General features: G+C 53.5%; 3 protein-coding genes across 3 annotated transcripts; all 3 read left to right on the top strand.

Annotated features, from left to right (window-relative positions):
* Window positions 1–630: 630 nt before the first annotated feature.
* On the top strand, window positions 631–4312 carry clcA (putative C6 finger domain protein; the record flags this gene model as incomplete). Its single annotated transcript, XM_025678976.1, has 7 exons — window positions 631–1317; window positions 1401–1513; window positions 1584–3017; window positions 3092–3172; window positions 3228–3427; window positions 3483–4029; window positions 4099–4312. The coding sequence occupies 7 exons, from the start codon at window positions 631–633 to the stop codon at window positions 4310–4312; spliced, it is 3276 nt and encodes a 1091-aa protein (XP_025534583.1).
* Window positions 4313–4821: 509 nt separating this feature from the next.
* BO79DRAFT_65812 (uncharacterized protein) lies at window positions 4822–5447 on the top strand. Its single transcript, XM_025689560.1, has one exon. The coding sequence runs from the start codon at window positions 5036–5038 to the stop codon at window positions 5411–5413; it is 378 nt and encodes a 125-aa protein (XP_025534582.1). The 5' UTR covers window positions 4822–5035; the 3' UTR covers window positions 5414–5447.
* A 1812-nt stretch (window positions 5448–7259) lies between these two features.
* On the top strand, window positions 7260–26017 carry lah (involucrin repeat protein; the record flags this gene model as incomplete). The annotated part of the gene is made up of 3 exons (XM_025678974.1): window positions 7260–12647; window positions 12776–24385; window positions 24488–26017. 3 exons carry the CDS (start codon window positions 7260–7262, stop codon window positions 26015–26017), a joined length of 18528 nt encoding a protein of 6175 aa, XP_025534581.1.
* Window positions 26018–26523: the final 506 nt, after the last annotated feature.

Below are 26523 nucleotides of genomic sequence, written 5' to 3'. Positions count from 1 at the left end.
GACTTATATTTTCTCATCTTATTATTGTTCTTATTACGAAACAGCGCCGTTGCCTTTCTCCAGTCATTTTTTTACACCTTTCCCCACCCATCACAGCTATTTTCAAGCTACTACTATTCATGACTTCCTACTAGTACTACTTTTGTTATTAACCGCTGCCACTCCTGTTCCGCTCCGCTTTCCCTCCCACCCCCCTCCTCCCTCCCTCCCCTCGTTTGCTCCCCCTCAACTGGTTATTGTTTGTCTTGGTTTCGCTGATCGTTTGACCGTTGTCCGTCCCGACCGCCGCTACTTGATCCATGTTTAGCTAACTAACTATTGAAAAAAGCTACCGGCTGCTTGCGTCAGGCTCCCTCGCTGATCGATTTTCTACCCCTCCTCGCGCGCCCATTGAATCTTGAATCGCGCCAGCCTTTCCATGCTTCGTCGGTTGCGCCCAGCACTGTAACCAGAATATTGCGGACTCTGAAACAAAGAACCACGGCTTGATAGCACCGACATTAGCTTTCGTACCATTCTGTCCATTCCCCGAATCGGAAACTTTCTGCGTTCGCACGTTCCACCCAATACTCTCCGGTCGCACAACTGAGTTTTTGACGCTTGTCTGGGACATCATGTCCTCCTGACTGTATGACTATCCCACTGAGTCGACTATCCACCGTGGATCCGCGGCAACCTGCAATTAGTGGCCATAACCGGGGCCTCTTGAACGCCGACATCGTCCCGATCAACGACAAGCAGAAAGTCTTTTTTGCCGGTTCTGGCCCTCCGTCGCCAATGCATCGCGTACAACCTCTGGACGGATCGCATGGTCCGCCCAGTGCTCCAGCAGTCTACGAGCAGCCATGGCGCCCTCCATACTCGTCTTCTTATGACGGACATCCTGCGGACCAGCGTCGCACATCGAATGCTCCTCAGCCTGCGCTCCCACCCCACGGATACCCGATCAACCCAAACCGGGAGCTGCCGCAGCTCCCACCAGACGGTCCATATGCCCGACAGGGCAGCTTGCCTGGTCCGGTGCATACCCCCCCGGAAGCCCCCACTCCTCATCCCAGCTTTCGTCCTATGAACGGAACCCCCCATGAGGCCGCACCCCATTCAGCACCCCCCGACTATCGCTCGCGGATGTCTTTTACACCTCAGGAGCCTCACAGCAATGGGGACGCTCCGCTCCCCGCCCACACTTTACCCCCGACTCAGTATCCCACTCCGGTTCCGCATTTGTCGCATACCCCTACGCCGTACGACTCAGGTCTTTACGGAAACCAGGCCTACGGGATTCGCCAGCAGCGAAAGGCCGCTCGGGCGCAACAGGTGAATTGTCTCCTTGCAGCGAAGTTAGCTGAGATGTTATCGGGAAACCCTGGCTAACGCGTGAGATTTTGCTACCTTTGAAGGCCTGCGATCAGTGCCGAACGAGAAAGGCCAAGTGCGATGAAGGCCGGCCTGCTTGTAGCCATTGCAAGGAGAACAACTTGATATGCGTTTATAAAGAAGTTCCCCCTCACAAGTCTGTGATCCGGCAACTGATACTGATGCCTCCTATTACTTCGATGGACATGTGCTGACGGCGTATCCAGGCAAGAAAAGGCAACACAGCTTCTTCTGGACCGTATCTCCCAGTTGGAAGACGGTCTCAACGAAAAGATCGAACGCATTAATGCACTCCAGGTCGAGCACTCGAACCAACTTACTGCGCTGTATCCTCGGTTGAAAGAGGCTAAAGCGATAAGTACCAAGGAGACGACAGAGAAGCCGGCAATTCCTCGGATATCGAAGGCGGATATACCTGATATCTTACAAAAGACCGAAACTAAAGAAGAAGACATGAACGCCATTGTCGGACAGGAGCTCGAAAGAGCCGAAGGGGAAGTGATTCCGCAGGGCGAAGACGGTGATCTTTCAATTCCTGTCGAGCATACCACTGCAGCCCACAAGTTGCTTTCGTGGCCGTCTATCAAGGCTCTTCTTGAACCAAGAGAGTACGACGAAGATTATGTTATGAAGCTGGAAGAGGAGCGAGGATTGATCCTCGTTTACGGCCGCGGTGAGGGACACGATACTAGTGAAAGCCCGGCAATGACATTCTCATCATCATCATCATCGTCCCGATCCAACTGGGATCAAAGTTACAGCAATGGGGCTCCTGCTAGCGGCCAATGGAATCCAGGCGCCATCCAAAATGGCACTCATCTCAAACCCCTCGGACCCAGCATTGATGATTTTGGAATATTCAGCACAGATGCCAAAACCGTTCGTCGTTATCACCAAAGCTACCTGAATCACATGCATAAGCTTCATCCATTCATCAACCTAACCGAATTGAGCGCAAGCATCGAATCATTCATTCAGAAATACTGCTTACCCGACGTTTCTGTTCCGGTAAACATCCTGAACAGCCATACCGCCGGTGACATACCACGCGGTGCGAAGAGGAAGCGTTCTTGCGATACGCTACACGGCGCTGGATGCGACGTCCAGTTTCCCCCTGGTGCCAAACACGAAGGCTCTAGCGGACGTCGCGTGGAGAAGTCACTGGAAAATGCTATTGTTCTCTTGGTTCTTGCACTTGGCAGTATTTGTGAAGTTCAAGGAGCCATCCCTGGTCCAGTTACTGACACGCCCGTGGACTTTCAGAAGGAGCGGATTCCTGGACCCTCTACACGCAGCATGCTATCATCAGCAGATACAGAATTAGTTATGCAGTCCCAGGGAAGTTTCTTCTCGCAGACAAGTAACCATTCTTTTTCACCCGTTACCGGAGGGCAGAAGGCTGCTCCCGATCGGTCGCCATACCCGGATAATAGTCACTTACGGAACGTGGATGTCATTCCTGGCTTGGCATATTATGCGTATGCCGCACAGATTTTGGGGAGTCTACAAGGCGCGAACGGGCTGTATCATGTTCAAGCAGCCTTATTAGCAGGACTCTATGCGGGGCAGCTTGCACATCCTTTCCAGAGCCATGGATGGATCTACCAGGCGGCCAGAGCATGCCAAGTGCTGGTCCGATCGTACGTTTTCCTTTCTCCTCTTCCTCCTGAATTCCAGCAGCTTGCACGAAGGAATCCGAACTAATCAGTCTCAGGAAACGGTATGAGCAAATGAATGACGGCCCGCTGAAAGACCTATACAACTTTGCGTACTGGACCTGCCTGCAGCTCGAGAGGTAAGCACGTTGCTCTCGCTATGCGCTCCAGGAGTACTAATGAGTCGTTTCGTAGTGACATTCTTGCCGAACTGGATCTTCCGGCTAGTGGTATATCTCGCGCGGAAGCACGGATTGAGTTGCCGAAGGGCCGAACTCTCTCTTTGCCTAACGACCCTGCTGCTCCAAACACCATGATGATGTTCTTTTACTCCGCCCAGATCCATTTGAGAAAGGTTCTGAACCGTGTTCACACCGATCTATACAAAGTCGAAAGTAAGTTGACTCTAGGCAAGCGGGGGCCCTTGGCTGTACTAACGCCTCTTTACAGAACAGAATGAGAACAGGTGGTCTGCTAACGTACAGGAGATCCTGAGCATGAACCTTGAATTGTGGAGAAGCAGCTTACCCGACATAATGAGGTGGAAGGACGCGGACCCTCCACATGAGGACATCAATGTTGCTCGGATGCGAGCTAAATACTACGGCGCACGCTACATTATCCATCGTCCCCTCCTTTATTGGGCTCTGCATCATTCGCATCCTGCCGAAAATGGTCGATCAGCGTCAGTGGACTCTCCTACCGGATCAGCGATGTCGGGAGCGAAGTCGCAGCAGGTCTCGCCCTCCATGGCGCACAGCCAACGTGCTATCAATATGGCGCGATTGTCTAGTGATGTTGGTACCATGGGTCGATCGGCACCGACGCCAACCCCCGTTCCGACAGGATCGCGACCAGCACTTGCGTATCGCGATCTCAACCCGAAACTACGAAGAGCGTGCAAAGTGTGCATAGACTCCGCCATATTGAGTACCGAGGCTTTTGATGGCATCAAAGGTCGGCCGGTAGTAACTAATATCTTCGGCACAGCTCATGCGTAAGTGAAGTTCAACAAAGGCCGTGAACTCGGATAGTGGTGTCGCTGACCTTTCTGTTTCTCTGCTAGTCAATTCGGTAACATGCTTGTATTGTCAGCCACGTATATGTCGAGCCTTTCAGAGTTGGTTGACCGGAATGACCTTGATCGCTTGCTTAAGCGAACAATACGCTTCCTCCTTCAAAGCCGCGAGATATCGCCAACCCTACGCGCCGATGCAAAGATCCTCAGCGAGATATATGAGAAGATCTTCGGAGAGCCAGCCGATATCGTGGCTCCGTAATTATACCGACAACAGAGGCTGAGAATTCTGCGTTGCCTCTGGGTCGAGGCATAGATTTGGCCCCATACACCTGATTTTGCTTTTTTATTATTCTTCACATGAACCTTGCGGGTCGATACAGTTAGCGGGAAAGGAATGTTCCTTGCATCTTTCTCCACAGGATACTAGACCACATTCTCCCGATTAGGATTGTGATACAGCATGTTATATACGGGGAGAGCTGCATGGTGGCTGGCTGGCTCGGTTTCCCCCTCGTTGATAATTGGTGATTTCTCGCAGCGTCTGTGATATGCATCTATGTTCTTTGTGCCATGCATGTGAAAGGGAGAGGTGGCTATCTGAGATTAACATTACCGTCATAGTTCTGGCAATTTTCTGTCATTGTTATTTCTGGGGGTTGGATTGTTGTGGGATCAAATTTTGCTTTTTCTTTGGAGTTCCTAGTGGCGTCGACTTGCATCCTGCTGTTCGCAGACAGGAAACGGATTGGGAGGGATGTCTGATTGCATTTCAGCGGATCAAGGATTTACCCCGCGTACAGTACACTCGAGGATTCCAATTACGGCCGTACAGTGCATGACTATCTATTTGTTTTTGGTGATAGAAGTTTTACCTCCTTTTTTTATTTTTTTGTCTCCCCATTTCCCTCATGAAGGAGACGGGCCGATGGACGTTGAAGACGCGTTGGAGACAGGTGGTTTGAACTAGGCAGGACGATCAGCCATGCTAGGTATCACAGTGACCTATGTAGAGTTTAGTGGCAAATGTTCATTGCACCAGAACAAACGGGCATGGGCTTGTTGTCGCCGCCATGAGTGGTGCTCGGCCAGAGCATCCAAATGCGCTGGCATCCCGATTGGGAAATGTTTGATTCGCCCAGATCATCGCTCGGCTGCTAACGTGAATAGCTCATATGCACCACCGTGGGCTCCTTTTCTGTCTCTGGCATGGCATGCAGCTAATCGATTTGCCCTGCCAGTTGTCATGGTCCCAGCTAATGCTGCATGTCACGCACTCATTGGAAGGGAGTGGGTGAGCGGCCCATCCTCGGGCTTTCATTTAAGATGCGTGACAACCCCAAACATGCAGTATTCAGACTAAGTAGATACTCTGCTATTTTTCCCCCTTTTGCCAGTAAATGTTGAAATGGAGTTTCTTGAGGTGTTTCGGGGTCTGTTGTTGAGGTGGTCGAGTTACAGCTTACTTGGTAGAACTGATGCACTTGGCTGATGATCTAGCTAACTAGCCCGCTAGTATCCAATGTGTCTAAGTAATGATCGCTAGACGCGCCATCTTCGAGCGTAAGTTGGTTGTAGGGATGTGGGAAAATGGATATAATTAATTGAGTGGATGCGTATACACATCTTTATGAGTCTTTTCTTCTTTCATGAAACGTGGATATTATGGGTCTAGTAGTGTCGTTGTTGTTCAGTGTTTCAGTCGGAAGGAATCTGCACGGCCATGGCTAGAGAGGTATGTCGTGCATGCAGATGTTGGACGTATGTAGTAAGTAGAGTACCTGCTGCCAGATAAACTAATCTGTATCAATCGGGATTAAGAATAGGAGGTTAATTTTTCTTGTTCGGTGAGCATGTTTTCTATTTCCGCTGAGAGTATGAAGTGAACTACTTGTATGCATGAGGGATGTACATATGGGCTCTTCAGTGTTAGAAGGGTACTACTCAGGGCTCAGTAAGCGTGAGTGCGTAATGGAAGTCAGCTCAGCTCTGGGAATGGGGACGATATGACGTATCAGCTTTGAAGGAGCTTAAGTGGCAGCTACTGAAGTGGTTACCAATCGGGCGATTTGGGGGAGGGAAAGTTGGGACTAGTAAGAAGGAGGGATCCCAGCAAGAAAGTGTAAGAGAGCCAGTCCAGTCCATGAAGGGTAGAATGAAGGAAGGAATGAATCGTGGTCCAGCCAGCCTCTTTGATGGGGCCTCCTCCCAGCACGTGCCCGGGACTCCCCGGCCACCCTCCCCAGCCTCACCGCGAGTTTTCTTCAATTTCCTTCCGATTCCCTCGCATTTCCGCTTAATCCCTCGCAGGTAATGGAAGATCGAGAGAAGCGGCTTGAGTGTGCCATGACCCCCAACTAACTAACTGCTTGTACTGTAAGTAGTACTTTCTCACATTTACATTCTTCTCCATCTTCCCTTTTGAGATCCGATGAATGCTTCAACCATCAAACTATCCGCCCGCATCTGATCGATCGAAAAACATACCCCACATTCCTGGTTGTTTAGCACGTCACAGATTCGCAAGTCTAAAGAAGATTTTCTCATCATCATCATCGTCATCGTCATCGCATCTCATCTCATCTCATGCAATTTTATATCATTCTTTTTCGGGTTTTTTTCCATGGTCTCATACTTGATTAATTTATTAAACCATCCCGAAACACACGGACTCTCTCTCGTTGCCCCATCTTGGTCCATCACGCTAAAGCTGTTAGTGGCTGATTGTCTGGAGCAACCGAGCGCTTGCCAGCCCGCCTCTTTTCTTCTGCTGCTGCTACTTTTGTGTTGAAGGCTGACCGTGGTTCTCTACCTTTTGGTCTCCGCTTCAGCTTGGGGGACCCTCCGACTTCCCGAGAAAAAAAAGAACCACGGTTCACTTGTTTACTTTCCTCCGCCCGTCGCAAAAACAACGCCGCCGATCTATACCCGCCCGCCTCTTTCTTTCTCATCTTCAATCCCCATCACCACCTAACTTTCCCTTCCACCCTCCCCTAATCTTCGCCTCGCTAATACGGTCTCTCCTTTCTCATCTAACGACCCTGTTACGATTGTTACGATTTCTTTTTCTAATTTTTCAATTCCTTTTACCCTTCTTTCCCTCTCAATCAATTCCTTTTTGGTTCGATTACTCAATTAGGCGACCGCGTCTACCCTCTATTCCACATGGTTGCCTGAGTCGCTAGAGCTTTGATCGCTCTCTGCCCACCATGTTCAAAGCCCTTTTGGGCGGGGGTCGCTCGTCTTCTGATGTCCGCAGCTCCTCAAGCTCCAAGAGCAGCAGCCGTCGCAGAACCGACTCGAAATCTTCCACAGTAAGCCGCAAGTCCTCACGGGGTGACGACCGTGATCGTGGCTTGGGCGATCTGTCCAACTACCGATCCTCCAGCAGTCGGAGTAAGCGCTATGCTCCAAGTGTGGCAGGCGAGTCGGTAGCCTCGAGCTATGCGACAGCAGACCAGGGCACCCCCATCGAACCCGACCGGGTCATGATCGAACGCGCACCCCGGCGTCAAGATTCAAACGACACCACCGACCGTCGAGATCGATACCGAGACAATGGAGATGGAGAAGGGACAAGCTCCCGCAGGCGCGAGCGAGCGCGATCGCCGAGTCGCGAGCGTGAGCGTGATGGCGATCGGCGTGAACGACAACGAACTCAGTCAGGCGATATGTATGCATCCCCAGTAACTACGGGCATGCCTCCTTCTCCTGGCGACTTCGCCGCGAGTCCTCATACGTACCCTCCAATTACTGAGGCAATGCCAACCACTTCAATACCCAGCCCGCCGCATGCAACCGCATTCTACGATCCTCATGTAACACAGCAGTTTCCTGGCCAATTCCCGGCATACGTTGCTGAGCCTTACCAACCGCCAAACCCTGCAGGAGAAGCAGCCGATTACTACGGCGATCAGGGGCAGTCCGTCCAAGACCAGCCTGGCGTCCGACCTAAACCTCCGTTGGTAGCCCCCAGCGACCAAGCGCATCTGATGACCGCATCGCCCACCGCAAACCCGCCGCCAGAGCCAAGTAGCATGGGCCAGGTCGGCGCTGCAGCGGCCTACTTTATGGATGACGCTGAGTTGGGAATGGAACAGCCCGTTGAACCACCTTCTGCTTCTGCGCCGAAACCACCAAAACCATCAAGACCACCAAGACCCTCTGTACAGACGGCTGGAATCTCAAGCCCACCTGCCGTCGCCACTGCAACGACAATATCAGGAGCTGAGGTTATGGATTCCCCAGGGCACACTATCTCGGAATCCCCTGCAAACTATGTGCCACCTACCGCATCGAGCCCTCCGAAGCCCTCTCATTCTCATGGAGCGGGTGCTGCAGTTGGCGCAGCCGCCGCTGGTGCAGCGGCCGGTTATATGATGAGCCACCACCATCAGTCTGCAAGTGTTGACCATTCTTCTCAGTACACCATGCAAAACTACGAAGAGGTACTCCCGGCCTACCCGGAGACTCCGGCATTCCCCCCTCAGCAGAATATGCCTCCTTTTGCTGCAGGACCTGCGGCAGCGGCGGCGGCGGCCGGGTACGCGGCGAGTCCGCTACATCCCGATCATGCTGCAGTATACCACGGTGCTCCTTTCCAATCCGGAGGTTTGGCCTTTCAACAACGTCAACAAGGTCCCTTGGACAAATTTATCAACTTTTGGAAGGACCCAGAAGGTGTCGGCATGTTCGAGGATTATACGGAATCTATCGGGGTCTGCAAATACTGCTTTGAGCCAGGCACGACGTCTCAAGACGCACCTCGCAAGCACAACCACAAACCTCGCCGCCGCTCTGCTGATAGGTACAGTAATGGATCACGTGTTGATAAAGCAAGCCGCTACTCCTCGTCAGAGGACGAAGGAAGGCGTCGCAACAGGTCGTCGAGAAACTCGTGGTTGCCCGGGCTACTTGGTGGATATGCGGTCAAATCTATCTTCAGTAGTAAGGAGTTCGACGAGTCTTACAGCATTCGAACGGGTGAGGTGGCGAGCTCTCGGCATTCGATCCACGAAAGTGAAGGCGCCTCCACAGCCGGTCGACGAAGCCAGACCTCACGCGGAGTCTACAGACGGTCCCATCGAAGCCGATCGCGGGAACATACCGACCACAGCTCCTATCATTCGGACTCGAAACTCAGCAGATATGAAGGATCTCGACTTCGTTCTCGGTCTCGCTCCCGCTCATCATCTAGAAGTCAGCGACATGCTGCCCTGAGGAATGCGGCCCTGGGCGTGGCAGTTGGAACAGCGGCTGTGTCAGAATACGAATCCCGTCACAGAAGCAGGAGCCGCAGTACATCTTCGAGAGGAAGGAAACCTAGAAAGACATCTTCTTCTGATGAATCTTTTGTGGATATTTCAAGACCCGCTCGCAAGACTGTCGGTAGTGGCTTCAGTTCGTTTTTCACTGCATCGTCAGAGAACCGCCGCAAGCGTCGGACCAAGAGGCGCAAGAGCATCTTCTCTTTCAGCAATAACAATTCTTCGTCATCATCACTCGATGCAGATCTGGCCTTTGGGTCTGGATACACGAAGCGCCAGTCAGGTAAGTCTAACAGGCGAAGCAAGAAGAAAGCGGATACAGATGTGGATGCTGCCTTACTGGGTCTAGGCGCAGCCGCCACTGCACTGGCCGCCTCATCCCATCGCAAGAATCGGCGCACTGGGGAGATACTTGTCGGCAAAGAGTCCCGATCCGGTCGGTCTGATTACGAGTCGTCTGCTGCTAACGATGAGGGCTGGGAAGATCTTGACTCGGGTGACCAGTCCTCCTCAAGTGTTACTTCCGGCCTCGCATTCGGCGAAAGTGGTCATTTCCCCAGCACTGACTCTCACTCTTCTGATTCCGGAACGTCGAGATGGCCTTGGAATTGGGGAAGCAAGAAGTCCAAGAAGAAGCAGAAGAAGAGAAGGTCTCGCTCGTCGGAGAACCGCTTCCCCACAGAGGCTGCGGTCGCAGCTGGTCTCGGAACGGCCGCCTTAGCATCAGCATACCACCGGGAATCTAAGGTATCCAGTCACGATGCTGCAAGTAGTACTGGAAGTCTTCAACACGTGGTTCCTGTCCCCACCAGTGACCCTTCACATTTCGACACCATCAAGGCCTCATCTCAACCCCCTTCCCAGCCGACATTGGTCAGGCCAGGACCTATTCCCCTGCAGCAGCCACAGCCAGTGACTCCGGTTTCGCAGGCAGTATACACTTCTCAAGGCGAATCCATCCCCTCCTATAGCGTACCTGATGTACACCCAACTCCTGCAAGCGCTTTCATGCCTTACGAAACCCCATCAAGAAGCGACAGATGGAACCAGAGGACCGCAGACTATACCGAGAGAAGTGATATCTCCGCGAGATTCAATCGGGTCCACCGGCGTAGTGATTCCTCCCCGGTCTTCCACGCAGAGCCCCTCGAGAAAATGTCGTCGTCAAGCTTTAGACGTCGCTCGACGCTGAAAGACCAGGCCTCAGTCCAATTTGACTTGACCGAAGAACAGGCTAACAAGGAGCGGCGTACCAATCGCCTGGAAAGTCTGCGACGGGAGGGCGATGCCGGCGGAGGAGTGCGACTTGTCGATAGAGAGCAAGAGATGGCGCTTCGGGATGCTGAACGTCAAGCAAGCCAACAGAGAGAACGTGAATATGAAAAGTCAAAAATCGAGGAAGAAAACTCACGCAGAGTGAAAGAATCCTCGTCCTTGATGGGTGCCGCTGCTGTAGGAGCGATAGGTGGTTTTGCTGCTTCCACAATGATTTCTAGAAGCAGTTCGAACGATGAACTCTCCGAGACCGCCAGCCAACGTCGGCACGAGGAGCGTCGTGAAAAGCGCCGAGCAGAGAGGCGCCGCGTTTCCGAATCAGAGTCTATCGCATCAAGTCTGCCAATGTCGGAGAATGGACGGACCATGGCAGAGGAGCGCTCGCAGAGAGACCGCCTGCCGGAGGATGTGAGGCCCCGGCAGTCTCGCCCACCTCCTCGTACCAAGCCCGTCTACGAGGACTATGCTCAATTCTTTGCTCCTGAGGAGCTACGCTACAGCCCTGATACCTACACACGCCGAGAGCCCACTTCGATGCCAACTATTATCGAAGTAGAGCCTACGAACGAATCTGCTATTGTAACGGAGGAGCCACACCCTGACTACAATGGTTTGCCGTGGCCTGTACCGGGTCTGACGCTTACTGAGCCAACCCCTCCCCATAGCCAGGTGGGCTCCGCCAGGGCGACACCAATTGTATTGGTCCCTGAACGGCACGAAGAAGAAAACAGATTTGAACGGCAAACAACCGGCTCACGGGTATCATGGGGCAAGCATGAGACGCATGAGTACGAAGTGCCCTCAACATCCTCCGAGCATGAATCTGTCGACCAAGATACTAGGGTTCTTGAGCACATTGAGGAGGTTGAGCCTATTACCGCAGACACTGCACGGGACATGCCACCAAGCTCCTCTACCCAATCTACAACTAAGGAGGCCCCAACCATGGTAGGAGCAGATATCGAGTTTGCTGCTGCACTTGCTGCTGCAACTGCAGCTGCTGGCTTTGACCCTTCGCTTGTAACGGATGATCCCACATTCCATACTAGGCGCTCTCCTCCTACCACGGAGCCGAAGGTGCAGTTTGTGTCACCCTGGGAAGAAGCACCCGTGTCACGTTCCGTGCCCCATGGATTTGTGGAAGGCGAAGTCGAGACGCCGGACGATGACGAGAACATCCAAATGGCACCGGAGTACCGCATCGAGGATGGGCCCCTCTTTTCGGAGCCTAAATCTCGTACTGGTGAAGAGCTCGCAAACGAGCCCCGGCAATCCATTGCCCAAGAAGTTATCGAGCACCTCAGCCGCAGAAAAGAGCACAATGCCAGCGATAGCCCTGCCATTCAGCCAAGCCGGGAGCCCGTCAATAAGAGCGTTTCTGAAATTCCCGTGGAGGTCCTTTCCATGCCCGGTGGCTTCGAGCCTGAAGAGTCAATAGAGAGGCAGGAAAAATTGAGCGATACAACCTCCTCGCAAGACCGCGACTCTCCTTACTTCGTGTCAGCGCCTGGAACCAAAGAGGATGGCCCATCGACATTGCGAGACACTCCAGAGCAGAGCAGCGGTGACATCGAGCCAATCGACGATGACATTGATCCATCCACAGTTGGGGCTGATGAAGGTGAAGGGAAGAAGAAGAGACGGAAGAGGCGTTCCAAGCGCAGTAGTAGTGACAACTTTGAAGACGCGGTTTCCATCACCTCTTCGCCCGCCAGGCTGGAAGAAAAGACGAAGGACACCAAACCCGGCAGTTTCTTGAGCAATCTTTTTGGGTCAAGAGTTTCAGCACCGGTAGAAGACAAGGGAACATCCTCTGCTGATAAACTTTCCTCTCGTGAAGTCCAATCGGAGATCGGGTCTGGACGTAGAGAGAGTTCTTCACGGCGTCGCAGCTCCAGTCGAGGAGATGGGCTGGATGACGAGTCCCGCAAGCAGCATAACGAGGAGAACATTAACGTTGAACATTTTAAGTCTAGCAGACAACGAAGGGAAGAGAGACGTCGACAAAGATACGAAGACATGATGGAATCTGGTAAATCGTCGGAGTTTGAGAAGGTATAGTGCTTGGTTGTCTTTCTGATTACCTGTAAATTTTGGCTTTGCCTTGGTTATTCCCATATCCGTTTGACAGTTCTTGTACAGCGCATATACTAAGATTATCTTTCTTCTTCTTCCATGTATAGGATCGGAAACAATCCCAGGACGACGAACAACAGTCTTTTTTAGAGGAGGGCCCCGAAATGCCAGTCAAGGTAGACGAGGGTGATGGTCATCGTGGTGCTTCGGGGCGGCTGGATCCTGAGATCACAGGGCTGGGACTTGATGTCCTCGACTCCCGGCTACGGAGTCGCTCTGCATCGCCGCCTGCGTCTGAGAAGACCGCCAACCCCGCGCCCATGTCGCAGAGTAGACCAACCTCGCCTGAGCTAGCCCGGTCTCAAGAAGAGAACCAAGGTCAAAGATCTCGGCGGTCGTCTGTGTTGCGGTCAACCGAATCCCCTACTGCAGTACCAATACACTTCCGTCGGCCACCAACTTCACCTCGAGCCAACCGCTCTCCTTCCGTTTCTTCAGTCGTCGTTCCTTCCCCTGGTTCTCCAACACAGGGTCGTCGCCGCCCGGCCTCCACCGAGTTCAAGAATTCTCGTGAAATCCGGCCCTTGTGGCTCGTTGAGCGCTTTGGTGCTGGCAAGTCGGAGGCTCACCCTGATGAGCCCCTCCCTTCTTTGCCTTCAAGCAAGGCTTCTTCAGCAAATGCATCTGTGGAAGATCTTGCAGCTCTACCAGATATGAAGAAGTGGGAAATGGTTGATCTCAGCGAACACGTTCAGGGACCGCCACGGGCTATGGCCGTAGAGACTTCTGCTGCACAGAACCAATCAAGCGATGAGGGCTCGTACGACTTCCTCGATTCTCAACAAGGCACTCCAACCGCCGCTTCGTTCGGCCAAATTCCTCATCATCCTCCTTCCAGGAAGGAGAAGCTGAAGTACGAGTTTCACTCGCCCTCTGAGCTTTTGCAAGACGTCAACGTGCACCAGGAATTGCCACCATCTCCAGAGATTGGTCCCCTTCCCTCAGCTGAAGGTTCGGCAGTTGGTGTGAAAGAAGAGATTGGAAATGAACGCCTGGAGACCCTCCCGTCGCTTCCTGAAGTACGCCCATCTACGCCTGAAAACAAAGTACCTCATGGCGAAGATGTGGCCGAAACTACACCAACACAGCCCAGGAATGATTTCGCAGAGCTTGAACACAATGCTGATGTAGAAACCGGAGGTGATGCTGGTACAGCAGGTGATATAAAGCTCGACTCCCAGCGCTCTGAAGAGCAGATCAGCCTAGAGCAAGCACAGACAATTGAGGAGGGCGAGCACACCGCCAAAGCTGCTGCAAGTGAGGACCTTCCGGTCCAGATCCCTACCTCAGATTCTCTGGCGCTAGACAAAGATCGATCGATTGAGCCGGTTCAAGAGAGCGCACCTGTAGGTGTTGCGGCTATGGTCGGTACGGCCGTGGCAGCTGTTGCTGGTTCTGTACTGGGCAAGCTAGACCAAACCGAAGAACTACAGGCTCGGGAAATCGATCAGGCCAAGGGCGAGATGGGTGTGCAGGAACCAGATAAGTTTCAGGTCGATGTCACCTCAACTGAAATAGAGTCAACGCCAGTTGTTACTGGTACAGATTCTCAAGACGTGCCTGAGGATGTCGCACCTGCCCCGACCGTTGATGAACCCGTTCAAGGAAAGGCGGATGCCGATACAACTTCCACCGCAGAGCATGCTGGAGCGGAGACCGACGAGCACAATCCGGAACAAGTCAGTGCTGAGGTTATGGCAGATGCTAGCCATTTAGTGCCTGAGGATGCTAGCAAAGCCTTGGATGATAATGTTGAAGTTCCTGCAGAGCCTCACGTCGAGAGCGAGAGACAAGAGCAATCAGCGCCACGTGAGGAAACTGATGCAGAGAGTCCAGAGCTGGTGACGGAAGACGAGACCAGGGGTGCTGACCCAGAGATCGCCATCCAGTCCGAAGAAGCCCATGTGGATGTATTGGCAGCGGGAGAAGACTCATCAGAGGCTAAACAGGAGCCGGTGGAGGCTGCTGTGGGTGACATTAATGTAGATAACCCAGAACCTACTCCAGCTGACACAGGAAACCATGCCGGTGAACCCACACACGAACAGCCCGAAGAATTAGGCGCCAGTGGGCCTGAAGTGACAGTCGTCGAGGATACCCCCGTCGGGGTGAAAGAGCCGGAGGGAGAAAAGGCCCTTGTGGAGGCAGAGATTGCTCAGGAAGTGCCAGTAAGCGACTTTGCTGGACCTACTGAGATTAACGAAGAGCCACTCCTGTCCGAGAAGGCCCCTGAAACCGAGCGTCAGGAGCCGGAGCCTATCAAGACCGAGGATGCTCTCCTCAGCTCGGAGCCCGCAGCCGAAGCCACGGGTGACGCTACGACTGAGCCCCTCGATACCCAAGCTGAAGAGCCTGTTGCAGATGTATCTACGTCTTCGACTTCGAAAAAGAAGAAAAATAAGAAGAAGAAGAAGGGCAAGAGCATCGACCTAGGCACCCCCGAGCCTACCCCAGCTTCGGATGAGCCAACTACATCCCAGGAGGAGCAGATGGCACAGAGCGCTACTGAGCCTGAGGTACCTGAACAGGCGCTAGAGTCTGAAATCCAGGAGCCGGGGCCGGCTGAGCCCGCTGCTGCTCCTGAGGAGATGGTCACCGAGACGGGGCCTCTACCTACTACAGCTGAGGCCGATACAGAGCCCAGTTCCCACGAGACAGCAACCGCCGAACAGCCTACCGTGGTTGCGGAATCGACTGGCGAGACTGCGGTTGAGCCTAAAGATGAAGAGAAGCTAGTGGAGACAGACACACAAGGGCCAGCTTTAGCGGAGCAACCTGCCTTAACCGACGCGCCTGCCGCGGAATCCGAGAAGCAAATCGAGCCCACATCTCAAGAAGTGCCCAATCCCGGTGATGCTTCAATCACAGAAGAGGTTTCTGCAAAGGCTAATAAGCCAACCGAACAGGACGCCCAGGAACCAGAACTGGCGGATCAAGTCACACCTGAGGAGTCACTAACCAAGACGGAAGGTCTGGACGATGCAAATGTAGACACTCCAGCCGCCGAACAGCCTGCAGAAATAGAACAGCCTGCAGCTATGCCTCAAGATACGCCTGCCGTGGAAGAGCCCGGCATTCTACGAGAAGAATCTGTGGTAGAGGAACCTAAGGCAGAAGAGACCCCGGCAGTCCCCGAACCTCAGCCAGAGGCCGAAGCAGTACCTGTTGCTGATGCCGCAGAGTCTGCGGATGCACCGGCCTCTTCTAAGAAAGCCAAGAAAAAGAAGAAGAAGAAGAGTAAAGGTGCATCCCAAGACTTGACTGCAGAAGAAGCTGTAATCGCCGAAGACGCTAAGCCTGCCGAAGAGTCTACGGCTGTGGAAGACAAGACCGAGACTACTAGAGCGTCTGGGGATCTAGAGGCGGCTCAGCTAGCTGAGGAGGCTATTGTTGAACAGACGGCAGGATCAAACGAACAACCCAAGGAGGTCGAGACTGAGACACCCCTCGAGGGCGACGCTACGGACAACAAGGCCGAGCCAAGTGACGAGGCTGTGATAACACAGGATGCTACGGGTGTAGAGGAGAATAGTAAGCCCTCCGAGGAGGGTGTCAATCTCGCGAACGAGGAAACCAGTCAGGCTACTGCAGCCGGACCAGACGTGCCTACAGTGGCTGATGTGCCTGAATCCTCACCGGCCGACTTTATTCCCGTTCATGCTACAGAATCTACGGAGGATGCCAATAACTCCCAGTTGCCTGAGGAGCTTGCAGCACCTATAGAGGCTGAATTGGCTCAAACGGCGAGTCATGATAACTCTGCAGATGTTGTGGAGCCGAATGAGAATGAGGCGCCGGTCTTCGAGCATCAGCCTGAAGAATCACCTCTTAGTGCTGAGGCTAAAACTACAGTAGCGGAAGAAACATCACAGGATCTCTCCACGGAAAAGGAAGCCGCTAAACCCGAGCCAGTTGAGTTCGAAAAAACAACAGAGCAGCTGCAGCAAAGCGAAGCCCAAGAAGTTGATATCCAGACGCAAGAGAAAGAACAGCTATCCGAGGCTAAGGAAGAAAACGAGGTCCCAGCGACCGAAGCCGAGCTGCAGAAGGATATAACGGAAACCGCGGACTTACCTGCTGCCGATGAAGCGAAAACGATTCCCGACCCAGCTATAGCTCAAGATAACTCTCAGGAAGCCACTGAGGAACCGGAAGCTTCTCTATCACGCAAAAGTAGCAAAAAGAAGAAAAAGAACAAGCGCAAAAGCGCCGCCGCGACCTCGCTAGAAACAGAGCCAACCGAGGATTCTCAACCAACGTCCTCGGCCGAAATTTCTTCAGAAGCTCAAGCTGCCACGGAACCTGAGCTTGCTCCTGAGGATGTAGCGGTTGTTAACACTGGAGCTGCCCCCGAGACTGAACCTGCTCCAGAACCTGAGGTTGCAGCTAACGCTGAAGCTACCCCCGAAATGGAAGCTGCACTCGGAACCGAGGCAGCACCAGAATTAGAAGTTGCTCCTGAGGCCGTAGCTGCTGTCGAGAGCGAACCTGTCCTGGAGCCCGAAGTTGCAGCCGAAATTGAAGCTGCTTCGGGAACTGAAGTTGCTCCTGTGACTGAAGCTGCGACTGAAGCTGAAGTCGCGACCGCGAGTGAAACTGTGCCTGAATCAACTGTGACTGGCGAAGAATCTCCCGAATCAAAGGTGGCAGATGAGCCTCGCGACGAAAACAAAGAACTGTCAAGCCATGTTGCGGAAACGGAGAGAAGCGATGAATTGAAGCTTCCCGAGGGAGAAAAGCCCGAGACAGGCGATTCGGCTGGAGACACTCAAGAGGTTCAAGCGGAAGAGGCAGTAGAGGAACAGCCGAAAAAGAAAAACAAGAAAAAGAAGAAGAATCGCAAATCTTCCGCCCTGGACGAAACCGAGCCTGAGCCTGAGCCTGAACCCGAATCTGAGGCTAAACAGCCCGAGCCCAGTCAAGAAGACTCCGCCGAGCCCCCGCTCCTCCAAACAAGCGGTGAGCTGCCATCCGCCGCCCAGCAAAATAATGAGGCTTCCGAGGATGCTATAGCGGAGCCCCTCGCCGATGCCACTGTTAGCGACTCAACCCTGGCGGTGGAGCAGACCGAGGCCAATGATCAGGCACCACATGTGCCCGATCAATCGGCGGTCGAGGCGGCGCCTGAACTCGACCCTGAATCCGAAGCGGGGAGCTCTACACCGACTGGTAAAAAGAGCAAGAAGAACAAGAAGAAGAAGCGACAAAGCCTGTCTGCGACGCCCGACGAGAGCCTAGCACCTGTCGAGCCTCCCCTAGACAATATAGATCCTACGGTTGAGACTGCGGAAGTTCCCGTCGCTGCCGAAGGTTCCGCCCCCACAGAACCCGAGCAACAAGAAGAGGCAGTCCGAGAGACAGAACCCATCGACGCAACCGAAGCCCCTGTAGAACAAGCCACTGAATCTCCTCCCATGACTGCTGCTCAAAGGAAGAAGGCGAAGAAGGAAAAGAAGAAGCAGCAGAAGCAGCAGGCCGAATCTGTTGACATCACGCCAGCGCCCGAACCAGAAGCTGTGGCCGTGCCCGAGGATGCTCCACCAGAAGACCCAGCTCCTGAGGAGCCAAAGTCTCCCGTGGATGAAAAAGTGGATCTTCCGACAAACGAAAACGTAGAGGCAAGCGAAGGGCTTGTGTTGGAGCAATCTAAGGAGGCTCCTTCTGAAGAAGAGACTCCGGCCATTGCAATCGACGAGTCACCGAGCGATTTGCCTCAAGGTGCAACTGCAACTTCTGAGCATGTCGCGCCGGAGACTACGGAGTCTGCAGACACTGCAGACGACCAGCATCACGATGCGACCTTCACTGATGCTGAGCCACAAATATCTGCTAATGGTGTATCGGAACCTGACGCTACTTCCACAGAGGAGCAACCTCAGGAGGCCGCTGAGAAGAGCCCTATGGGTGAGATGACTGCAACTGAGACAGAAGCTTCAGCAACTGGAACCATGGATGCCGTTGATCAAGCGCCTCTAGACAACGAGCCATCAAAGGAAATTATCGAATCCACCGAGGTGCAGGAAGAGCAGCCTGAACCCAAGAATGATGAGCCCGTATCTGAAGCCCACCAGGCTGAAGAGGGCCAGACAGGCATGGATGATGGCGCTGAAAATGACGCTTCAACCGAGAAGAATACCGAAGCAGAAACAGCACCCATTGAAGCTTCCGTACCACAGAATGATGTCGCTTCAACTGTAGAGGGCTCTCAAGAACAGGCTCCAGCGGAACTGCCTGCTAGTTTTGAGACTTCGGAGCAAGGCGCAGTCGAGCATGAAACACCTACTGACGTGGGCCAAGAAGAGCCAGCACAAGAAGAAATTCAGACTACATCTTCTACAAAATCAAAGAAAGACAAGAAAAAGAAGAAGCGTCAGTCTGTCAGTATTGATGAATCCCAGCCTGGGCCTGCGCAAGAGGATGAGAGCAACGAAACCCCAGTCGAGGCAGGCAGCGGGCCTACTGACACTCCTGAGGAAGTCAGCAACTCTGCTGTAGCCGAGGACGTCGGCCCTTCTGAAAGCACTGTTCCAGAACCGCCAGCAGAGGAGACCAGGGACATTGATACTGCGCTCAGTGAGCCGACCGAGCCTACTGAACCTGTCCAAGATCCACAGGAGTCGTCGAAGTCCAAGAAGAAGGCGAAGAAGGACAAGAAAAAGAGGAAGTCGGTCTCTTTCGCAGACGCGGAGCCCGAATCGCAACTTTCTGAGCCGAGCGACCCTGCGGCCGATGCACTCGGCGCCAATCAGCAGGATGATGAGCCCGTGCCCAAAGACGACGCTCATTCTGGACTGTGCCAAGATTCCCATGATACTGGATTGACTCAGTCTCTGGAGGCTGAACCTGCTTTGGAGCAGCCCGCTGAAGAAACACCTACTGGCGAAACGCGTAATTTAGCGGACGAAAGCCAAGCTACTATGATGGATGCCACTGTTCCTGAGGAGAAGATTGAAGAACCGGAGGATCCGGTGACTCTACCATCAAACGAAGTTGATGCCACAGAGGCCCCGAAGTCTGGCTCGGTCGAAGATGCTTTTGTTACTCCCAAGGAATCAGCAGAAGAGAACGAACCAGCCGCAGACACCATGGCCAAGGAAACAGCAGAACAACTGCAGCCCGAAGCGAGTCCGGAGACGGATGCGCAGCCTTCTGCCCCAGAAGCTGATCCCCAGCCTGTGAACACGACTGCTGAACAGGAGAGTGGCTCCTCTAAGTCCAAGAAGAAAAAGAAGAAGAAGAAGAAAAGCATGACTGCAGAGGCAAACGAAGATACTGGTGCAGATGATGGCCCAAGCGAGCCAGTTACGCCAATTGAACCCGGTACTCCTGCAGAGCCTGAGCTATCTACTGAGCCCGAAACCCCAATTGAACCTCAGACGCCGCTTGAACCTGAGGCCGCAGTTGAACCTGAAACCGTGGTTGAGCCTGATACACCCGTCGACGCTACAGTCCCTGCTCTGCATGAATCCGAGGTAGTCGCTCCACAACCAGAAGATCCCGAGAAGGACGCCCCTCCCATGTCAGCCAAAGCGAGGAAGAAGGCAAAGAAAGACAAGAAACGCCAGTCCAAGAGCCTAGCCGATGCTACGGAGCCTGCTGATGAGACTCGCCATTCGAGCGACACTCAAGTGCCCAGCGAAACGAAGACCGCGGAACAATCGCTCGAAACGGCAAACATACCTGCTGAAGATGACGGTAAAGACAATCAGTCCCACGGCACCGAAAACCACGGCGAGAACGATAAAGATCTGATTTGGACTGATGACATGGTATCTCCGCAGGTAGAGCAAGAGCAAGCGACTTCTTCCGCTCATCCACCCCAACTCGAGCATGAGAAAAGTGAAGACGACCCAGTTTCCGTTCCCTCCGATGAAGCAGTTAAACCCGTTGAGCTGGATGCCCATAACTTAAGCCAAGAACCTTTAGCAACCAACGAGCCGGAGGAGTCGGGTGATGCGCAGGAAAAATCAGAGACGCAGCCCGCTGAAGATATGGTCAAGCCTGACGATGAAACTGGGCAAACGTCAGTTGGGGAGCAAGGAGAGTCCAGCACCGACCGAAATTTGATCGACGATGTCTCTGAGGATGTTGTAAAGGAGACAGAGCAGGCGCCGATTAGGGAGGACGCCGAGCACGAGGATGAACAGCTTGTCAAAAAGGAAGAGTCGCTTAGCGTCAGTCCGGAAAAAGAGTTGGCAGATGAGGCTACGGTGACGCGTGTAGGAGAAGTCATCGAAGCCCCGGATGCCACGCAGCAAGGAGAGTCCATCGAGGGTGTAGTTGAGATGGATGATTTTACGACCAATGTACCATCAAAGAAAAAGAGCAAAAAAGAAAAGAAGAAAAAGCGACAGGCAGAGCAGCCAGCAAGCCAGGAAGAAACCGAACAGGGTACGGGAGTTCAGGGCAACGAGCAGGCAACAGCTACGGCTATTCCCGACGAGCTACCCGTGGAAACCGCAGCTCCCAGTACTGAGCCAGGCCCTGACGCATCCCTTAAGCCAGCCGAGTCGCCAAAAGACGAGGAGGAGCCAGCAGCACACGATCTTGAAATAGCTGCCCCTGTCGAGAATCATGGAGAGGAAGCTGAACAGCCAGATGATTTCCCAGTTGAATCGAAGCTTGATTCAGGTGATCGGCAGCTGGATATTACAATTGTTCAGGTCGAGAAAGACACCCCTGAGGAACATGCTATTCCCGAAGGTGTTACTCCGGAGGCTGCCGAAGAAACCGCAGTCGATGTTGGCGAAACCCTTGCAGAGCCAGTCTCTAAGACGAAGAAAAACAAGAAAAAGAAGAAGAAGGGGTTAAGTCAGGCGAAAGATGAGACTGAGCCTCAGGAGGTGACTGAGCCTCAAGAGGTAACTGAACCGCATGTCGAGAGCGAAGCAGTGCCGGACAATGAGCTGGTCGGCCAACAGGGAGTGGCAGAGGCAACTTTCGAACAGGCTTTGGAACCCACAGAAGACAAGAACAGCTTGGATGCCGTGCAAGATGACGCAAACTTGAACGACATTGTTGATGAGCCAGCTCCTTCGGGTGACAAGGCTCTCGAGTCAGCCGCAGAAGCACCAGAAGGACCTACACTGGTGTCAGAGCAGTTCCTTCAAGACAACATGGTCAGGGATGAAGACAATACCAACTCATCTGCTGCGGAAGCAACAGAAGCCATTCCGAGTGATTTGACCCAGGAGAAGCCCTTGGAGGAGTCAGTCCTCACTCGTAAAGAATCCAAAAAGAAAAAGAAGAAGGCGAAGAAACAGGCCAGAGATGAGCAAAGCAGTCCCACGCTTGCACCGACTGAAGGGGCTGTTACCGGTGACGAGGGTTTGACGTGGACAGATACTCTTGATTCCACCCGTCCTGCCGCCGAAGAACTAAGCAACACCGTCGAAGAAAAGCAATTGACAACTCCCACCATGCAGGAGGGTGGAGACGAGGAAGAGCACCAGGCGCCACAGGCTGAGGAAGCACAAGTCCGCAGCGCAGAAGAGTTTGATGAGCCCCGAGAACTGTCTACTGCAGAGAGACAAGATATGGTCGTCCAGCAAGCACCAGAAACGACCAATGCAGAACAGGAGACCGAGACACTAACAGCAAAGCACAACCATGGGATGTCTGAAGAGTTGTCTGAGAAGTCTCCGGAACAACAGGAGGCACCAGCTCCCCTAACGAAGAAGTTGTCCAAGAAGGAACGCAGAAAGGCCAAGCAAAGGGCTGAACAAGAGCTTGTAGATTCTGATAGGGGGCAGCAGCCAGGTGTTGACGCTGGTGCTTCGGCGGACCAGAACCCGGTCCAACAGCAAGTGGCTGAAGAACCAGACGCGCTGGCTGCTGAACAGGCTACGGTGGACGATGTCTCCCCGGATCCACACTCTGGGGAAGAAGAGAAGCGTCTGGAAAGCCAAACCCTCGATGTCCAGAACCCAGAAGGTGAGCAACCCCACAAGAAGGATGCCACCAGTTTTCCACCACAGGAAACTGAGATCCCGGCTTGGGAGCAACGCGCACAAGATGATGACTCTTGGCCTATAATAGACTGGGAGAAAAGCGAAGTCGATGCTACCGAACGATCACCCGATTCCTCACCCGAAGCTCGTGCTGTCCCGTTCGAGCCAGGCATTGCAGATTTTGACGAGAACGCAATCCCTGAAGGGGTGATCCGACACCCAAGCGCATCAGCCGCGGCAGGGAAAACGACAGTCAGAGCATTTCAGCAAACCCGAGGCGACGTACAAGCTCCCTCTGAAGCAACTGCTGTTCTGCCAATTTCACCCTCTACCGCACTCGATGTAGAACACTCTATCTACGCAAAGACTAGCAGCGAATCCCTCGGTTCGGAGTCGCAGAAACAAAGCAAGGTTGCCAGCATCTTTCCTCAACTGGAACGGGGGTATTTTCGTCGACCAGCTCTAGTTGAGCCGTCCGAGTCAGCAAAAGATGGGGCTGAGGAAGAGACTATCGACAAGGAAGCAATTCGCGACAGCGCGATAGTCTTGGAGGCGCCCATTAACACGGCCGACTCCCCGTCTTCGGGGCAGGACCATGCCAAAATTGCTACGGAACCTACTGAAGCAGATGAGTCTACACAACCGGAGACTGGATTGCACCCTTCTCCGAACGAGCCTACGATCGAAGTTGAAGCAGATACTTCGTATAATGTTTCTGTGCTTTCGGACGGACCGGAAGAGAAGTCTAGACAAATTGACATACGGTGGGAAGAACAAAAGGACAAGGAGTCTCCCAAGGAAGTTGAAGCTGAAACCACGGAGCCTAGCCTTTCTTTCCACCACGAGGCTCCACTATACGCCCCGTCTCCCGTGCATGAGCGACAGTCGGTACTCGTTCGGTCAGGATCCCCATCCGGTAAAGAGATTGGACAAGAAACGTCACGCTCTAGCCCAACTTGTGAGCTACGACGTAGCCCGTCAATCCACGGTCGACCTAACCAAACGCGGCGGCCGTGGTCATTGGAGGTCGAGCAAAACTCTCAGCCACGTACGCCCTCGCCGCAGCCGACAGGAGTGGATCGAGAGGCAGTCTCCCCGCCGCGGACACCATTGCAAACCATCGAGGAGGATGAGCCAAGGGGTCGAACGGAGAGATCCACCGGTTCAAGAACCGTGGGTCACGGACGCGGCACGCCCCGTCTGGAGATGAAGCCCGAACATGTGCTTCCTCGCCCCGAAACCCCGACCCGGAAGTTTACTGACAATGCGTTGGCCCGTCAGGCCTGGCCAACACCGGATAAAGAAACGCCGTTTGACGATGTCGATGTCAAGAAGCGTAGCCCTGAGAGTCAGCTGGTGGAAGGTAGATGGCCGGCTGAGGTGCTCAAGACGCCGGAACAAGACAAGCCAATTCTACGGCCCAGCAGCAGCATCCGAGGGGTCAAGAGCATGCACAACATGACGCCGAACCTCGAGCAGACGCCGACTCCTCGATCGCTGCGACGCAATCATCGCACTGCCAGCGGAGATTTGCGGGCGGCAGCCACCACTCAGGCGCAGGAGAGCGACGACCAATCAGAGCGCAAGCCCCAGCCTCCCGCTTCTTCAGCCTCGGACCTCAACCTCGAGCGCATCGCCTCTTCTTCCTCCTACGACCCCGTCACCGACAAGGGCAAGCGTCCCCTGCGTAATATGACGGACGTTTATGTAAGTACTACTAGTTGTTTTTTCATGAATTCTGTGCATTGGTATCTTCGTCGTTATCGAAAGGTCTGGGTTGGCTAACCGATCGTCTGTTTACTACTGTAGGAGGGTTGGGGTGAGACGCCCAGCTCGCCCCGGTCGCCTAGCCGACCGCCCAGCATTCGGCACCGTCGAAGTATGCAACACCTCCAAGAACTCGAGTCTCGTCTCGACCGCCTTATTTCGGAAAATCGTCTTCTCGCCGCCGCTCGTGAGGAAGCTGAAGATAAACTCCGCAAGACCTCCGTCGCCCGACGCAAGAGTGACCATGCCCTCAACAGCCGCGACGCTGATCTGCGGGACAGGGATGCCGAAGTGGAACAATTGAAGAGCTCGCTGGAGTGGTTGCAGAAGGAAGTAGCCCGTCTGACCGAGGAAAATGCCGGGCTCACGACGACGAGCTCCAACCTCACTGCCACTCATGCGCAGGAAGTCCAAGTTATGCAGGAGACGTTCGATCGCCAAGTCGATGCATTGCGCTCGGAGAATCAACAACTGTCGGCAGAAATGCACGATCGGGTGCGACAAGAAGTGGAGACGGCATTGGCCCAGAAGGACATGGAGCTACGACGGCTACGGGAGGAATTGGAGAATGCTCGCGACAAGGTGAAACAACTACAGCAACAGATCGCGGCAGCCATGCAGGACGACGTCTTGGTCTTCCGCGACGAGGATTACTTCGATGCTGCTTGCCAGAAGCTATGTGGTCATGTACAGCAATGGGTCCTCCGTTTCTCCAAGCATTCCGACCACCGTCGCTGCCGCAAGCTCAGCGATCTGCAGGAGGAGAAGATTGCCGACCGGTTCGACAACGCAATCCTGGACGGTTCCGACGTAGACAGCTACCTCGGCGATCGAGTTCGTCGTCGTGATGTATTCATGTCTGTTGTCATGACCATGGTATGGGAGTTTATCTTCACAAGATACCTATTCGGCATGGATCGTGAGCAACGACAGAAGCTCAAGTCTCTGGAGAAACAACTTGCCGACATTGGCCCACGCAGTGCTATCCACCGGTGGCGCGCCACTACTCTGACTCTGCTCTCGAAACGGCCAACCTTCTCGAAGCAGCGTGAGAATGATACCGAAGCTGTCGCCTTGGAGATCTTTGACACTCTGTCGCGCCTCCTCCCGCCACCTACCAATGTCGAGGCCCAGCTTCTGGACTCGCTCCGCAAGGTGCTCCGTGTCGCGGTTCACCTGTCGATTGAGATGCGCACCCAGCTGGCAGAATACATTATGCTACCGCCACTGCAGCCCGAGTATGACACCAATGGTGATCTTGCTCGCCAGGTCTACTTCAACGCCTCCTTGATGAATGAGCGCAGTGGAGAGACCACGTCAAATGAAGAGCTGGAAACGCAGCAAGCGGTAGTCCGGGTTGTTCTGTTCCCGTTGGTGGTGAAGAAGGGCAATGACCGGGGAGAAGGCGACGATGAGGTGGTCGTCTGCCCGGCCCAAGTGCTCATTGCCAGACCCAACAAGGACAAGAAGGTGGTGAAGATGCTCAGCGGCGACCGCATGTCCCTGGATGCCACGAGATCGGTCCACAGCGTCGCCCCATCGTCAACCATGGACATGAGCAATGTGATCTGAGGCGTCACACTCAGACCACAATTGGTCTCAGACGACTGCACACTTTTCGGGCAGCCTGGTCCATCGTTCTTTGCGGGTCGTTATGGTTTAGTTTATTCTTTCGCGTTGGTTAGCACGGGAGGCGTCAGGACGGATGGATGATGGGAGCCGGAATCCAACCCGGTTCAAAAATGGTAATGAATAATGCTTGGAAGGCTACTTGGAGCGTTTGCTGTGCTTTCAATTATATCCCCTGTTTGGTTGCTTTGATTCTTTTTGTCTATTTTATGTTTTATAATATTCTCATTTCTTGTCTCATATTGATGATGTCTATGATGATGCCCGATATCTAGAGCTGACGATATGACGGCCTTGATTGCTACTTTGAAGTTATGCCTTTTATTTTCGATTTTTTTCCCATGTTGTTAATGTAACATTGTGTGTCTAATATGTGTGATGTAGTATGATGACAATGAGACCATTGCAGGCTCTGAAGAAGACAAAGACAGATAGACAGACAGACTTTC

This window comes from Aspergillus costaricaensis, assembly GCF_003184835.1.
Source record: "Aspergillus costaricaensis CBS 115574 unplaced genomic scaffold BO79scaffold_50, whole genome shotgun sequence".
Classification (NCBI taxonomy): domain Eukaryota; kingdom Fungi; phylum Ascomycota; class Eurotiomycetes; order Eurotiales; family Aspergillaceae; genus Aspergillus; species Aspergillus costaricensis.
Note: the sequence above shows the minus strand (reverse complement) of the source record. Positions and strands in the feature narration are given on the sequence as shown.

Excerpts from the sequence above, each read along its gene's own strand:
- BO79DRAFT_65812 (XM_025689560.1), top strand. The coding sequence starts at position 5,036 with ATGCTAGGTATCACAGTGACCTATGTAGAGTTTAGTGGCAAATGTTCA.